We start from the raw sequence: 18,447 nt of genomic DNA on the forward strand, positions 1-18,447 counted from the left end.
GAATCCTCTGTCCTTTACCAGAACCTCTGGATTGCCTATACTTGGTACAATCTCTAATCAATAGATCTGATTTGACAGTCTGGTCCTAGATCTGGTAGGGATACCTAGCACAAATAAGCACACATCTAATTACACATTTTGATAAAGGCTCTAAAGGAAAAATGCAAGGCATCTTAAGAGAGCTTAAAAAGAGGACCAAATATAGATTTAGGTGTCAACTAAGGTTTCTCTGACGAGGTGACTTCAGGATTAAGACCTGAATATTAGGTTCAGATTAGCAAAGAGGGTTATAGGCTGGGTGTGGAGGTGGGGAAATTATTGTACTTTCTCTTTATTTGTATGTTATCAGTTTACTTTCATTTCATTATTAACCTAACATTCGATAAAACATCAATAGCTCATCATAAGTGATGATTAAGTCACTAAAACATGTTATTCATTCTTTAAGTCTTTGATCAAAGGTTCTCTCTTCTGTGTCCCATGTCTGTCCCCCAGGTGGCTGGGAGGCAGCCTCTCCACATCTCAGTACATCCCTCTCTCCCACTCCGCCCCTTGCCTGCCCTTCGCTGTGCCTCTGTTAAAGCACTTATCCTAGAGACACTCTTTGCCTACCAAGTACCCCTGATGTCAGAGGAAACTTTTAATTTAGATGTGTATGTTTTTGCTATCTTTCATTTGTCCTGTATAATTTTATTTACATTTGTCTATTTTTATATACCTGGCACATAGGTGATGCTCCACGAATGTTTGCTGAATACATGAATGTACCTGAGACTGTAAGTATTGACAGCATTTAAATTCACTAGTATGCAATTGGGTTCAGATTATTAATTTATCCTGGAAAACATTAAGTGCAAGTAAAATAATTGCTGAAAATTTTATTTAGTCTTTGACTCCAGAGAGCTCTATAGTGTTATTCTCTATTCACATTAATTTGGTAATATCTGTTAATATAACAGTGTGTGTGTGTGTGTGTGTGTGTATGTGTGTGTGTATGCAGTTGAAATTATGTGTGTGCATATAGAGTTGAGATTGAGGATTTTAAGTAGTTCTATCTTTCATTGACTTTACTTAGAAAAAATAAACTGAACCAAGAAACATAAGCGCAAGAAGCTTAGAAATCAAAAGGATCTCATAAAAGAAAATAGAGTAATCATATAATGATATTTATTAAAACTATTTATCTACAGATCTATTAAGCACTGCAGAAAACAAAAGTTACATAGTTATACCATAGTTAAGGCCAGAAGTAAAGTATAAAATGGTCCCCATAAACTCATGTACCAAATCATTTTCATAACAGTCCATAGTAATGCATGCATGTAAACTGGAGTCATACACTATATTCAATCTTTAGTGCAGTAGAAATGGTCAGGGCAAGCACTGGACCATAGTCTGGGACCTTACAGAGTGTTCATGCAGCTGGGAGAACAAAAGGTTCTGTGACTAGATGAGGACACTGGAAAGCGACATGCAGATGAGGAGCCAAAATCTCAAAATCTGCTTATCTTTTATTTCCTATGCCTGCTTGTAAGTGTTCCAGAAAAATTGCAAGAAAATTTCTCCTAATTCCTACTTAAGTTGACTTTTACTGTAAATCTACTTTGCAATTAGTTGAAAAAAATAGACAAGTTCTGCTACATATAGATAATATCTTGAGAAGCTTGAAGGCAAATATGTATCTACAATGTGAAACCGCACTTTATTTTTTTAATTTATTATTTAATTTTGTTACAGATGGTTTTTTTTTCCCCTCATTGACACCCTCCTCCTCCTCCCCCCTCCCCACCCCGCCCCAATGTCCATTGGTTATGCGTGCATGCATATAAGTTCTGTGGTTTATCTCTCTCCCCCTCCCCACCTCCTCTTCTGGAGATTGTCAGTCTGTACTCTACTTCCATGTCTCTGGGACTACCCTGTTCTTCAGATCATTATGTTCATTATATTCCACAAATAAGTGAGATCATGTGATATTTGTCTTTCTCTGCTTGGCTTGTTTCATTCAGGATAATACTTTCCAGGTCCCTCCATGTCATCGCAAAGGATAAGAGATCTTTCTTTCTTACAGCTGCATAGTACTTTATTGTGTATATGTACCATTGCTTTTTTATCCATTCGTCTACTGATGGACACTTGGGCTGTTTCCAGATGGTAGCTATTGTAAATAATGCTGCCATGAACATGGGGGTACATATATTCTTTCTGATTGGTGTTTCAGGCTTCTTAGGGTATATTCCTAGAAGTGGGATCACTGGGTCAAATGGCACTTCAATTTTTAATTTTTTGAAATAACACCATATTGTTTTTCATAGTGGCTGCACCAGTCTGCATTCCCACCAGCAGTGTACCAGAGTTCCCTTTTCTCCACACCCTTGCCAACACTTGTTTGATGCTTTGTTGATGGCGGCCATTCTGACAGGTGTGAGGTGATACCTCATTGTTGTTTTAATTTGCATCCCTCTGATAATTAGTGATGTTGAGCATTCCTTCATATGTCTCTTAGCCATTTGTATGTCCTGTTTGGAGAGGTATCTATTTAGTTCCTCTGTGCGTTTTTTAATTGGGTTCTTTGTGTTCCTTTTGTTGAGTTGTATGAGCTCTCTATATATTTTAGAAATTAATTCCTTCTCTGATATATCATTGGCAATTATGCTCTCCTATACAGTGGGTTGCCTTTCCATTTTGTTGGTTGTTTCTTTTCCTGTGCAGAAGCTTTTAGTTTGATGTAGTGCCATCTGTTCATTTTTCCCTTTGTTTCTGTTTCTTTAGGTGATGTGTCAGTGAAAATTCTGCTGCGTATGATGTCTGAAATTTTGTTGCCTACATTTTCTTCTAGGATTTTTATGGATTCGCGGGTCACATTTAAGTCTTTTATCCATTTTGAGTTTATTTTTGTGTATGGTATAAGTTGATGGTCTAGTTTCATTTTTTTGCAAATAGCTGTCCAATTTTTCCAACACCATTTATTAAAGAGGCTTTCTTTACTCCATTGTATGCTCTTGCCACCTTTGTTGAATATTAATTGAGCATAATGTTTTGGGTCTATTTCTGGGTTCTCTGTTCTATTCCATTGATCTGTGTGACTGTTCTTGTGCCCATACCAGGCTATTTTGATTACTGTAGCTTTGTAGTATAACCTGATATCCAGTATTGTGATCCCGCCTACTGTGTTCTTCTTTTTCAAGATGGCTGTGGCTATTTACGGTCTTTTTGGTTTCATATGAACTTTTGAAGTATTTGTTCTAGCTCTGTGAAGTGTGTCATTGGTATTTTGATGGGGATTACATTGAATCGATAGATTGCTTTGGGTAGTATTGACATTTTAATGGTGTTAATTCTTCCAATCCATGAACAAAGTATGTGCTTCCACTTTTTTATATCTTCCTCTTTTTTCAATGTCCTGTAGTTTTCTGCAAATAGGTCCTTTACTTCTTTGGTTAAGTTTATTCCGAGGTATCTTAAATTTTTTGCCACGATGGTAAATGGGATTGTATTTTTTGTTTTGTTTTGTTTTTCTTTCTGTGAGTTTATCATTTGTGTATAAGAATGCCTTGACGTTAATTTTGACATTAATTTCTTGACGTTAATTTTGTATCCTGCTACTTCGCCAAATTCATTTATTAAGTCTAGTAGGTTTTTGATGGAGTCTGTAGGGTTTTCTATGTATAATATCATGTCATCTATGAATAATGATAGTTTCACTTCCTTCTTTCCAATTTGGATCTCTTATTTTATCTTCATGGCTGATTGCTGTGGCTAAGACTTCCAGTATTTTATTAAATAAGATTGGTGAAAGTGGGCATCCTTGCCTTTTTTCTGTTCTTAAGGAAAATGCTTTTAGTTTTTGTCCATTGAGTATGATGTTGGTTGTAGGTCTTTAATATATGGCCTTTATTATGTTGAGATATGATCCCTCTATTCCCAAATTACTGAGCATTTCTATCAGAAATGGACGCTGGATTTTGTCGAGTGCTTTTTCAACGTCTATTGATATGATTATATGATTTTTATATTTCATTTTGTTTGTGTGGTATATCACATTTATTGATTTGGAATGTTGTACCAGCCTTGCATCCTGGGATACATTCCACTTGGTCATGGTGAATAATTTTTTTTAATGTATTGCTGGATTCAATATGCTAGTATTTTGTTCAGGATTTTGGTATCTATGTTCATCAGGAATATTGGCTTGTAGATTTCTTTCTTTTTTTTTTTTTTTTTTTTTTTTATCCTCACTCAAGGACATTTTTCCATTTTTTGTTCAGATAGAGCGGGAGGGAGAGAGGAAGAGAGAGAGAGAGAGAGAAACATCGATGTGAAGGGACACATCGAGTGGCTGCCACCCGCACGACCAACCAGGGCCGGGGACAAACTGCAACCGAGGTACGCGCCCTCAGCGGGAACCGAACCCGGGTCTCTCTGTACCGCAGGTCGACGCTCTAACCGCTGAGCCAAACCAGCCAGGGCGATTTCTTTCTTTGTAATGTATTTTTTCTGGTTTTGGAATTAGAATTTTGCTGGCCTCATAAAATGAGTTTGGAAGTCTTCCTTCTTGAATTTTTTGAAATAGTTTTAGGAGAATGGGTATTAGTTCTGCTTTGAATGGTCAGTAAAATTCCCCCATAAAGTTGTCTGCGCCTGGGCTTTTGTTTGCTGGGTGAGTCTTGATTTCATCTTCAATTTCCTTAATTGTTATTGGTATGTTCAAGTTTCTATCTCTTCCCGGTTCAGTCTGGGGAGACTATGTGTTTCTAGAAATTTGTCCATTTCACTTAGATAGTCCAATTTGTTGCTGTATAAATGTTCATAATATTAGTTAACAATCCTTTGTATTTCTGTGGTGTCAGTTATTATTTTTTCCTCCTTCATTTCTGATTTTGTGTATTTGAGTTCTCTTTCTTTCTTGGTGAGTCTAGCTAAGGGTCTATCAATCATGTTCATCTTTTCAAAAAAACAGCTTTTGTTTCATTGATCCTTTGAATTTTTTTTTTGGTATCCATGTGGTTTATTTTTGCTCTGATCTTTACTATTTCCTTTCTTGCTTTCCAGTTTTCTTTTTGTTTGGTTTCTAGTTCTTTAAGTTGTGACGTTAAGTAGTCAATTAGAAATTTTTCTTGTTTCTTGAGGTGGGCCTGTAGTGCTATGAACTTCCCTCTCAGTACTGCGTTCGCTGCATCCCATAGATGTTGTGTTGTTGTATGTTCATTTTCATTGGTTTCCAGGAAGTTTTTAATTTATTCCTTGATCTCCATGGTAACCCATTAATTTTTCAATAACATGCTCTTTAGCATCCATACTTTCAAATGTCTTTGCATGTCCTTGTTGAAATTGATTTCTAGTTTAATGCAATTGTGATCTGAGAAGATGCTTGATATGATTTCAATCTTCTTGAACTTGTAGAGACTTAGTTTGTGCCCTAACATGTGGTCTATTTTTGAGAATGTCCCATGTGCATTTGAGAAGAATGTGTATTCTGCAGTTTTGGGGTATAATTCTCTGTAGATATCTATTAAGTCCATTTGATCTAGTGCTTCATGTAGAGTATGTGTTTCCTTGTTAATTTTTTCTCTAGAGGATCTATTCATTGATGTCAGCAGGGTGTCGCAGTCCCCTGCTATGATTGTATTGTTGTTGATTTCTCCTTTCAAGTCCTCCAGAAGATTTTTAATATATTTTGGTGCTCCTATATTGGGTGCATATATGTTTATCAAGATTAACATCTTCCTGTTGGATAGATCCTTTCAATATTATGTAATGGCCTTCTTTGTCTCTAGTTTTGGCCTTTATTTTGAAGATTATTTTATCAGATATAAGTATTGCTACCCCAGCTTTTTTTTCCTTTCCATTTGCCTGGAAGATTTTTTCCATCCCTTTACTTTCAACCTATGTGAGTCTTTTGTTGTGAGGTGGGTCTCTTGTAAACAACATATATGTAGGTCATGCTTTCTTATCCAATCAGCTACTCTGTGTCTTTTTTATTGGATCATTCAAAGCATTTCCATTTAAAGTGATCATTGATATGTAGGTATTTATTGCCATTTTTGTTTAGTGTGGTTCTATTTTTCTTCCTATGTCTTCTACTAACGACAGTAGTCCTTTTAACATATCTTGTAGTGCTGGCTGGTTTGGTGCTAATATATTCTCTTAGCCATTTTTTTTGGGGGGGGGGTGGGATGGGGAGGGGGGAAGCTCTTTATTTGACCTATTTTGAATTGTAGCCTTTTTCATGACCTTGATTACTTCATGCCATTCCCTTCTGGCTTGTAGTGTTTCTGTTGAGAAGTCAGCTTAGAGCCTTATGGGGGTTACTTTGCAGTTAACCTGTTGCTTACCTCTTGCTGCCTTTAGGATTCTCTCTTGGTGTTTAATTTTTGGCATTTTAATTACTATGTGTCTTGTTGTGGTCCTGTTTGGGTTCTTCTTACTTGCGGCTCTCTGTGCTTCTTGAACTTGAATGCTTTCTTCCTTCACCAAGTTAGGAAAGTTTTCTGTCACTATTTCTTCAAATATATTCTCTAACCCTTGTTCATTTTCTTCTTTTTTGGTGACTCCTATGATGTAAATGTTATTATGTTTTCAGTTGTCCCACAGTTCTCTAAAGCCATCTTCCTGTTTTTAAATTGTTTTCTTCCTTTTGGTTTTCTGATTGGTTGATTTTTTTCTACCCTGTCTTGTAATTCACGGATCCGGCCCTCAGCTTCCTCTACTCTGCTGGTTAGCTCTTCCAATATGTTCTTTGTTTCTGCTCTGTCATTCTTAATTTCCACTTGGTTGGTTTTCAATGTTTCTATGTCTTTACTCATGGTGCTGATGTCCTTACTCATGCTGTTGAGCTTCAAGATCATGGTTCTGAACTCTACCTCTGATAAATTGCTTAACTGCATTTCATTTATCTCATCTTTGATAGAGTTCTCTTGTTCTTTCATTTGGGATTTGTTTCTTTGTTTCACCATTTTGTCTATCTCAATGGGTTTTGGAACCTGCCAAATTTTCTGTGTGGGTGTTGGTGTTCTCCTTTTTGTGGCTCCCTCTATTGGGTTTGGATGCGCATGGGATGGCCCAAGTTAAACCCGACTGTCAAGTCTTACTTTCCTGGGTAGATCTACAAGCCCAAAAATGGTTCAGTTATCTGCTAGGTTTTTGCCTGGAGTTTTTTATTCACAGTTACTCAGGTCCTTGGAATGTAGCCCTCTGGTATCCTGAGTAAGAGGATTTCCAGAGGGTGGGACAGATGCTGGTTGTTAATGAGCCTCAATTTGCATTTCTTTGGCTCACCTGGAGAGGGAGGGGCTACCCTTTCTTCTCAAAGCTCTGGGAAGGAGCATACTGGCCATTGTCCTTTGAGGCTGCAACTCAGCAAAAACTGAGTGCCCTCCAAATCCCTGGTGTCCCCACAGAATTCCAGTCCAGGCTGTCGTCCCTCTGCCCCAGCCCAGGGTGAGTGGCTGTAGCCAATCTAGTGCTCTGTCCTGGCCATCTGTGCTGTGGACTAGGCTTAGGATTTTAACCTCAGGGCACTGCTCAGGGCTAAGGCCGCTGCTGTCGTTGGGCTCCCAGCCCACCACCCTCTTGTGCCTCCACAGATCCTAACAGTGTTCCTAGTTATATGGTCCTTTCCTGCTGCTTTTCTGTAGCTTTTTTCTGATGATTTGTCTTTATTTCAGTTGTAATTCCTGTTTGGTCCTGGGAAATCATCTGTGTGGCTTCCATTCACTCCACCGCTATTTTTTCTCCAAAACTGCACTTTTCATGTCCTTGCTAACTATTTTTTTTCTTTATTGATTTTAAAGAAAGAGGAAGGAAGAGAGAGAGAGAGAGAGAGAGAGAGAGAGAGGGAGAGAGAGAAACATTGATGAGAGAGAACATCGATTGGCTGCCTCCTTCATGCCCCCCACTGGGGATTGGGCCCACAACTTGAGCATGTGCTCTGACCAGGAATCAAACTGGCAACCTCTTCGTGCACAAGTTGATGCTCAACCAGTGAGCCACACCAGCTGGGTTCTAACTATTTTTTTGAAACAGATAAAACAAGAAACTAAAGAGAATATTGATGAGGATGGATAGAATTTTTAGGTAAAAAGAATGCGGGCCCCCCTTCAGCCTAGTGAGGTTTTAAGTGGTTAGTTTATCTGTTTTTTCCTGTTTAGGGCCAGTCTAAGTACATGAATGATATATTGACAGTTAAAAATTCCAGAGTTGGTTTTCTCTATCACCTATCCAAGTCTTCTCCAAATCTATCCTTCCCTACTCACTGTCTGTGAAAAGAAATTTGAAGAAGTAACTGGTGAGCAATACAAAATTTTGGCAGCCCATCTATAATTTTCCTAAAGTGTTGAAGAGTGGTGAATGTTGAAATTTCCATTTATTCTTGAATTCTGCATTTCTGCATCCCGTACAGAATTAATTTTTGGAGCTCTTAATTTTTTTTCTTCTTTCTTTTCTCTCAATGACAAAGAGGCAGTGCTGCCTTTTCTCATAAGTCTGCCTGCTTTAACTTGACCCTTGTATCCTTGGCCTCCCATTTATAGGTCTAACATTATGGCTTAGGTGCCAGTTAAAGCCAACTTGCCATTCCACCTCTGAGCCAAATGGTAAAGTAGGAGTTGATATACACATTTGTTTATTGATAATAATATACTTTAAAGTCTTGTTACTAAAATAAAATAAAATAAAATAAAATAAAAATATTAGCATGGATAATTTGGACATTTTAAAACATTTTATTTTATCAAATTTATGGTGGTTTTAAGATAGGTCATAATCTTAAGAAACACAGAAAATCCTTCTAGCTAAATACTTGACTCTAAGCTCTGCCTCTTTTTCAGAGGTGGTTAAATGTGAAAAATATACATCTGAGTATTTTAGAAAAGCTCTAGTTAGATTAGATACTTTTTTTTTCTTTACATACCTAAAAATGCATTGAACATAATAACAGGTCAGAGGACTAGTGATTTTCTTCTTTTTAAAGTTGGTAAATCTGTTATTAGCATTAAGCTCCTTAAGTCTTTGTAAGACATGTTCAGTAATTTCTATACCAAAGGAATTCTTTGCCTTAAAGAACGTTTGGCAATGTGTTTTTGGTGCTTTAATTCTGGAAGATTATTGAATGGCTGGCTTGTTATCAAAATCTTACTACACTATAGATTAAAAAAACACAAATGATAAAAAAAGGATAAACTTATTTATACTTAACTAATCACTAATTGCACAATTCCTGAATGCCACAAAAAGAAACCAATGAGTGTGTATGTGTGTGTGTATATGTAGTGTACACATTAAAGTTTAAAATGTACCCTGACTTTTAATTTGTAAAATATATGTTTCTACCAAGTATTAAAATTATTTCTGTGTTTTCTTAATCTGCACTGTGACTGAAGAGACTTCTGAATGGTATTCTGATATATTAGTAAATATTTATAACACTATTTTATAGTAAAAAGTTGAATGCCAAACAAATGATTAATACAAGAAACTTATTATATAACTTAAATAAAGGTTGGGAACTTCCTGTATTTTTATGAATGTGATTAATATGTTCAGTGCACATTAAATGTATATAATATGCTCAATAGATTTAGCTGTAATTTCTCAAATATTTTCTTAAATCTCATTGTGATAAGTACATTTAAAATGCCTTATTGGCAAACAAATGAAATTATCTAGCTATTCAAAATAAGTCAGCATAGAATAAATTAATAAATGATTTAATTGTATTATATTCTATAACAATTTTCAAGGGCAATTTTAACTGTAATAAACCATAAACATACTCTAAGCATAATTAGGAATAATAAGTCATTATATGAAGTGAAGATATTTGTACACTAATAAAGTAGAGAAGTAGTAAATATTCTAAATCATTTCTAAATATTATAAGGAACAGCTACTTCACTCAGGGCTGGTTTTAGCAATAGTGACGTGGAGTGTGGCTTGCATACCTTCTTATTTAGAAAGTCTCTTCCCTCTTATCTTCTGTGTGTGTCTCAAATCCTCAAATAGTTTCAAAAGCATTAAAATATGATAATGTAAATAAAGGCTGCCATTTGATCTCAGAAAGTCTGAACTTAGGTGCCATTTCTGCCTTGAGAAAGCCCTGGTTTTGTTTCCCTCAAGTCAGATGATTAGAATACTTGCCTCAAAGATTTCTGGTTGGAGCACAGGAGAAAGTGTTTGTAAAAGCCTATTTTAAACTGTACAGTGTCATGTCCAGCACTTTTTAGGGATTATGGACAGTTGACTGATAGCTGAAGTCCTTACGAATAGTCCAAATGGAGAAAGATAAGGGATTAATTGAATGCCAGTCATGATCTGGCTGCTACTGACCCTTGGTGTTATTTGGAACTTAAGAGAACTGTGAGACTGGTGTCTCAAAGCCTTTTATATCTAAATGGGGCTTGTATGATTGAATGTTAGCTTTTTGGTTTTAATTCTATGGCAAAGATTATAATTCCTAAATGCCTTTGAAGATCAAATTTAGGTTCCATATCTTTATTTTTTAAATGGGAAATTAATTTTTTAAAATTCAATTTATTGGGGTGACATTGGTTTGCAAAACCATACAGGTTTCAACAAAATATCATCTGTATACTGTATTGTACACCCCTTGCCCCAAGCAAAGTCTCTTTTCATTCCCATTCCACCCCCCACCCTGCTTTGCAAAAATGGTAAATTAAAATTAATAGTATTTTAAAATCAGTACATGGTAAGTTGAAATTAAATTTTATAAACATCTCAATAGAATATAAATATGTCGATAAGACATGGAATTTACACTGATTCTCAAGTATACACACTAATTATAATTTTATAATTTATTTTTGTTGCAACTTTTCTACAACACATCTTCTCTTTTTAATATTTCAATGGATTTTCCAGAATAGATGTTTAAAGGACAAAATGGGCAGCCTGTTTACATTAGATATCTTGTTATATCTATGAAATTACAGCTTGTGGAGCTATTATTGACATCGGTGTGAATGGTGCCTTGTAGAATAAGGTAATGACAATTTGTTAGCAATGCTTTCTGGCCTGAGTGACATTTTTCACATTACCTACATTCTTTGTCCTGGAGTCTTTTCAAACCACTTGCTGTTGATTACATTCTCGGCCAGGCAATTGCTAACATCTCCAAAATGTAATATTTCTGAAATAGCTTTGAAAATGCTATTTCATTCACACATTCTGGAAGAGTTTCTTTTCCTATATAATACCATATGTTCAGTTTCTATCATATATTCCCAATTCAAAAAACCTTCTGTCTTATGATGCATCACATCAATCAATATGGTGTTTATTTGGAAGACATTTGGTTATGAGCTATAACATTCCTTCCAGATACAAATTAAGTGGAACCCCAGCATATACTTCTCCATCATTCATCATTCCAGATAGTTGGACAAGACAGGCTTTAATGACTTAAAAATCTCTTCCAAGGGCAAGAAAGCTCCAGACAATTCAGTGTGAAAAATACTATGGTTATAATACCATGGTACTTAGCTAGTTATTGATAATAGGAAAGAAGCAAAGAGAAGACCAGATAGTATAGGCTTGTCATTTGGGCAGCTTCATCAGGATGCTGCAATTTCACACTCCCCAGGGAACCACCAGCCCTTTCCCTGCAGATCACTGGGGGAAGCGACCTAACAAAGGGGTCATAGATACATGCACAGCAAAATTGGGGTGACTAGAGAAAGTGCCTGTCAGTCACACTTGGGAATAGAGATCATTGGCCAGAATGGCCATTGCCACTGCAAGCCCATAAAAATTTGGGAATACATAATCCCTGATACCAAAAAGTTCACTCTTGTGGCTCTTGGCTCCTGGGGCGGGCTCTCTCATTTCTGCTTCCTTGCATTCGCCCATGTTTCCTCCATAGTCACGTGGCCCTGCAGATCCCACATGCAGTGGACTGCTGGACTGCAGCGGGAAACATAAATAAGCTAGCCTGATGCTGGACTGGAGTGTGCAGACGGAATGGGAGCTCTGGACACTGGCTCTGATTTTAGCCTAGCTGAAGCCTCAGCTACACCATTTCTTTGACAGGACTGAGGGAAAGGGGACCTTGGAAACTTGGAAAGAGGATTTAATTCCAAGAATCTAAAAATTACTTGCTCTCCTGTGTGAATCTCAGGAAATTATTTTTCTCGGGATATTGCAAAAAGTCCACACCCATGAGCAACAGGTGGAGACAAGATCCTCTCCCCACTGGTAACAGTTACACTGAATTTGTGCCCAATTTCTCTCCAGTAAAATATATTTCTGGGACTTTTTGAAAACAAAACAAAACAATAGAAAGAACATACTATACCTGACCGACTCAATTTTATTAAAATTTGAAAAAGACTCTCTTCCTCCCTTCATCCCTTCCTTCCTCTCTCCATTTTTCTTTATCTCTCACCTCCTTCTTTAGCTCTATCCTTCTTTTAAGCCTTTTTCCAAATAGCTGTTAGAGTAATTCTAGATAAATAACAACCAGAGTTTGGCTGACATGGACATAAAACAGAAATAAAGAAACATCTGATAAATACCAATGACTTGATCTATATTTGTTGGTAGATTTTCTAAATAAAAAATAATTTTACTTTTATTTTTCTATGAAAAAAAAAAGACTTCACCTATATTTCCATTAACCTCAGGAGTCCTTTTGTTTTGCTTTTATTTAACCATCCTTATTATTCTCATATATATTAGTAAACATTAGGAGCTTTGAAAAAAAGAAATGCTCTTAAGGTAGAGTTAGTCAAATGAAGAGAACTATTTTTGTGAGGCTAAAAGGATTTTCCTTATTTCTGGAAACCAAATTATTGTTCTATTATTTTATTTAAAAATAAAAATATGCATTTAATCAGCATATGAAATATAAGATACAATGAAACTTCACAATGAAGGGAACATGCAAATGTAATCACTGAGCATCATGAAACTAATTAACAGCAGAGAGTAAGAGTGTTTTCACCTTTGGTAGTTCTGATTCCATTTTAATTTTCTTTATCATAATTGAAGCAAAGAATATTCTCAAAAGTTAATTCCTTATGGTTTAAGGGCATCTATTGTATTTGCATTTTTTGTTTGTTGCTCTAGAAGTAAATGCAATGATGTCACTGCATCAACATTCTTAGTAATGAAAATCAGAAGGTAGAGACTTGGTTGCCTTCTCATAACTTTAGTAGGGTTTATCATTCAATTTTTCTCTTTAGGAAAGGTATATTGAAAATAAGTCCAATTGATTAAATCTTAATGCATAGGCATCTTTTTTTTTTTGTAAGAATGATAATTTAATAAACAAAGTAGAACTCTATTGTATGTTTACTTATAAATTTGAACCATATTTACTTATCACAAGGTTTATTGAAACCTGGTGTTGCAAATTTAAAAATAATAAGTATATGATTTGTCAATAGAAAATGTAAATATTATTAAGTTCATTTTTTTCTTCCTTCTTTTTTTCATCTTTCACTCTCCCTCTTTCTTTCTGTCTCCCTTCCTTTCTGTTAAACATTAAGCATCTACAATAAGTAAAACAAACTGATGCAATAGGCATTCATCAGGGTCTGGAACTGGAATTTTTTTTGCCAGAAGGATTCTTTATCACAGATTTTACTCTCATCAGATTTATTAAATTTGCCAATATTATTAGAAAGGTGTGAAAAGCTTAAGATTCATCTTTTGAATTTTGGAGCTTTTAAGTCTGTAGCGATACATCCAAAATCTACAGTTAGCACTCTGACTAATGCAGATGGAGATGACAACTTCAGACTGATCAGTTACAGAGGCTCTGTAAAAGTGATTCTTATGCTGTTATTGTCATAATTAGCTACAGGGAAGAGAGCAAAGGAAGAGTAAGACATTGTTGAGCATGTTCAGCTGGGAAGCATGAGCCTGTTTGTTCACCAGAAAGCCACAGCCTCACACAGCATTGTTCCTCCAAGGGGATTAATACCCTTCCCTTCCTCAATCTGGTACTGATTGTTGGGGGGAGAAGGGAGAGATAGGCACATGCACAATAGAGGTCCTAGTTGGTGCAAGGGAGGTGCTTGCCTGTCAGTCTAGCCTGGGGAACAATAGTTGGCATGGGGGTGGACCCCACCAGAAGTTTTTGAAATCTTGAAAAGTTAATTGGTTAGTCTGAGGAAGCTCCTGGTTAAAATGCCCAAAGTCCCCTCGCTCTTGTCCTCTCTCTTAGGCTTGCTGTCTTGTTCTGTGATCCGCACTTGCCCACGTGCTCGCCTGTTCTCTCTCCATAGACATGTGGCTTTACGCAGCCACATGGCCAATGGCCCTGCAGACCCCACACACAATGGTCTGCAACTGGGAACACAAGCTAAGCTAGCCAGATGCTGGACTGGACTTTACTATGGGGCAGAAACTATGGGCAGTAGCTTTTATTCTGGCCCTGCTGAAGATAAGATTGGACTTCTTCTATGGTAACATGGACAGAGATGAGATCTTGGAGGGGAACCCCCTTAATTTTACATCATCGTAAAGCTTTCCACAAAATCCCATCCTCCCATGGGGCCTCAAGAAGTTTATTCCCTCGTGGCACCCTAAGAACTCCACTCCAATACAATGCCAGTGTAGTAACTCTATACAAAATGTTTCTTATAAATGTGTTTTAATTGTAATAGCAGTGAGGTATAAGAAGAGTTCAATGTCAGGGGTGTTTTACAAATTAGTTGTGGTACATGAACCTTGGACATAGCTCCTTAATCACAGGGTTGCTGTCTCTCTTCCATGCATAGGGATGTTGCCATGAGCTGGAGCCATCTCATAGTGCCTGGGCCAGCATACACTGAGATAATGAATATAAAAGAGCTCTGAACAGTAGAGGGTAATGGAGAAAGACAAGGACTTATTTCAACATAGAACGTGCATTATGTTTTTCTAAACCTTTGAGGGGATTTGATTTACTCACTTAAAATAAAACAGTATCATATTGACATAATTTCCAGATTCCAAAACTTAAATGTACTGTCAGTTGCTGCAAATTATATTCTAATAGGAACTAAGAACATTAATAAAATGCTGCAGCCTTATCAATGAATTAATCAGTTTTGCAAATCTAATGACCCTCATTCATTTCCTCAGCCTTTTATGCACATACTGGGAATTTGTTATTTTTCTATTATTTGTACACTTGGGGAAGTTTTCCAGGATGACAAACATTGATTGTGAGCAACTTAATAGAGCATTTATGTCAAATTGTATTCCTTAGTTTTTAAAGTGATAATCCTAAGGTTCACTTTGGACGAAATGCTACACGCAAGGCCACCTCTGACTCAGGAGGAGTGAAGCTAAATGATAACGTTTTCTGATTCTCAATATAGGTTTCCTTTTCCCTCTCCACCACATAAAATGATTAGAAGATTTATGTTTCTGCTCAACAATATCAACTGGCATGGTCTCTTCTTTGCCATCGTTTTGTTTGACAAAATGACAATTCAAACAATTCTGGAACCATCTTCTCTCTACGTGGCTGTTTTGGTAGCCAGTGCAGAAACCTTGTCCAAGAATTCAGTAAGCATTCTCAGATTTCCCCTATACACAGGCTCCACAAACAGCAAGTTTGGTATTATTTTTACATACGAAAGACACATTCATCATTAAATGGACCAGAAATGCCGACAAAATGACATGAAGATCGGGCAGCCCGCATTTTTTCTTTACTTTATACCAATTTTTATATTTTATTATCTATCTACTCATAAAATTAGGTGGGACTCATTTTTAATGCTTCCAATAAACAAGAAAAATGAGCCTGCAGCATGAAAAATCCTGTGACTGCCTTGTGTTATTTGCAACAGATGAATCTAATTTGTATTCAAACAACAGTACTATAACTAACTAGAGAAATAAAATGGATGTCTATGACCTCTCTTCAATTATTTAGTAAGGATGAAGTGTCAATTGGCTAAAAGTAATGATGCTGTGGCTATATTTAGTGTTACATTGCTTAGATAGAAATTCAAGATGGGATAGCATATATACACACATATATACAATAGATGAATAGCATTGATGGTAAAGCAAGCCATAACCACCCTATTACTTTTAGGAGGCCAAAGTATTTATACTCCAATTAGTTGGTGTTGACAAGAGGCTTAAACTTCTTTTACCATATTATGCAGAAAGAATGGTATTTTTTTTTCAGACATTTATATACTAAAAATAAATTATTTGAAGTTCAAGAATTTATCTGCTGAGCAGTAGTAGCAGAATTCATTCATCTATGACACGTTCTTGTAGACCAGGGATATACGGAGAGTTAAGATCTTAAATGCATTATAAGGTGCACTAAGGAAATAGATGTGAAGTACCATTCTGGGTTAAAACCTAAATGCAGGAACTTTGTTCATGTATTCCATATGCCTTCCCAGATTTACCTTATGCACTGACTGCACTTAAAGCTAATTTTATATTTTTAAACTTGTATGCATCACTGGATATGCTAATACTCATTGTACCTTTCATAAATCAACAAAAATATAATTCTAAAAACAGAACATGTTTTATTCTATCATGAACGAAAGACAAAGTGTTAGTATTGGAATGGCACCTGAGTATTCAAAGTGTACCTTATTGCTGCACAGTTCAGCGGGCACTGAAATGATAGGAGTAAAGGGGGAGACAATTTTAACACAGGACTCGGCATGTTTGTCTGCCTCTGTTGTCACCAAACGTCTTACTCTAGAGACCATCCCTTCCTTAGGCACCCATGGCTAGACATGAGTTAGCTACTGTTTTGATGGAGGATAGGGTCACAATAAAAAAAAATTAAAGGCAATAGATTTATAACTATGAAATAAAAAAGCAGCCAGCCTTAGTATGAGACAGAAACATTTAAATGTTTAGGTTAAGAGTGAGTATCCCACCCTGTCCCTTTATTTCAATGTTATGATGATATGATTGGTGGGAACAGTTGAGTCAGGAATAGCTTCTGACTCAAATATTACAAGGGACAAACACCTACCATTTCTCACCAGCACTAGAAACCATATAGAGACTGAGTTAGTGACCAGCTACCACTTGTGTTTTTCTGGTAGGGACAACACATTAACTGCTTGCAGTTGACTATGGCCCAATGTACAGGGACACCTGTTCTGACCAATTTCTGTCAATCCACCTATTCAACAACTCAGGAAACTATAGCACCTGCCTACCACTCAAATCAGAAATAGGGTGAAGAACTGGAACACCTATAGGAGTTGTATGAAGCAGATGCCCCTTTAGCTACCAAGTAGGGAAAACATACAACTGAGAACTCCTATTAATCTTGGACAATGACAAAAAATCCTCTCCTGGAACAAGTAAGTGTAAAAGTCAGAAAGAATTTAAACACAGCACACTTTTCTTTAGAACTAAGAAAAGGGAAGGAGAACAATCTGGAAAAGGCTCAACAGAAGCATACTGATTTGATCAAATTCATTATACCAGCAGGTGGATTTTCCATAGGAATTAATGATAGATAGTCATGGTTCAGTGTGGACACAGGATACTTCTTGTACATATAGATTACGAGTGTTATGAAGTTAAAAATTGGGGATGCACCCAACTTCGTTTTTAAAAGCTTCTATTGTGAAGCATATTATGTACTTTTTAAAATTGTATTTATAAGGGTGACATTAGTAATAAAATTGTATAGGTTTCAGGTGTGCAATTCTGTAATAGATCATCTGTATATTGTATTGTGTTCACTGCTCCAAATCAAGTCCCTTTCCATCCACATTTATCCCAGCTTTACCCTCTTCTCCCTTCCCCAACTTCCCCTTTTCTGTTCCCTATGGTAGTCACCATGATGTTGTCTGTGTCTGAGGTTTTTTTTTTCTTTCTTTCTTAATCTCTTTACCTTTTTCATGCAGCCCCACTACACCCTCCCCTCCCCTCCCTACTGACAGCTGAGTGAGATCACATGGTACTTGTCTTTCTCTAACTGGCTTATTTCACTTGGCATAGTGCTCTCCGGGGCCATCCAGTGGCCGAGTAGCATTCCATTGTGTAAATGTACTGCAGCTTTTTTGTCCACTCATCTACTGATGAGCACTTGGACTGCTTCCAAATCTTGGCTATTGTAAATATCACTGAAATGAACATAGGGGTGCATATATTCTTTTGAATTGATGTTTTGGGTTTCTTCTGATATATTCCCAGAAGTGGAATCACTGGGTCATAAAGCAGTTTCATTTTTAATTTTTTGAGGTAACTCTGAACTGCTTCCACAATGGTTGCACCAATCTGCACTGCCAACAACAGCGCACTAGGGTTCCCTTTTATCTGCATCCTCACCAACTCTTGTTGTTTGTTGATTTATTGTAGATGGCCATTCTGGAAGGTATGAGGTGATCCCTCATTGTAGTTTTAATTTGCATTTCTCTGATGATTAGTACTGTTGAGCATCTTTTCATATGTCTTTTGGCCATCTGTATGTCTTCTTTGGAGAAGTAATATTTTGTA

The 18,447-nt window shown here is 36.6% G+C and overlaps 1 protein-coding gene across 3 annotated transcripts in view; it reads right to left on the bottom strand.

Annotated features, from left to right (window-relative positions):
- KHDRBS2 (KH RNA binding domain containing, signal transduction associated 2) overlaps nt 1-18,447 on the bottom strand; it is a 571,685-nt gene that overhangs the window by 160,273 nt on the left and 392,965 nt on the right. The window contains exon 7 of one of the 3 annotated variants that reach the window (XM_036248792.1): nt 8,452-8,467. The exons of the other annotated variants lie outside the window; for them this stretch is intronic. Coding sequence (XP_036104685.1) covers nt 8,452-8,467 — 16 coding nt within the window. The remainder of the gene's footprint in view (nt 1-8,451; nt 8,468-18,447) is intronic. 3 annotated transcript variants of the gene reach the window in all.

The sequence above is a fragment of the Molossus molossus genome, unplaced genomic scaffold, assembly GCF_014108415.1.
Source record: "Molossus molossus isolate mMolMol1 unplaced genomic scaffold, mMolMol1.p scaffold_m16_p_8, whole genome shotgun sequence".
NCBI classification, from domain to species: domain Eukaryota; kingdom Metazoa; phylum Chordata; class Mammalia; order Chiroptera; family Molossidae; genus Molossus; species Molossus molossus.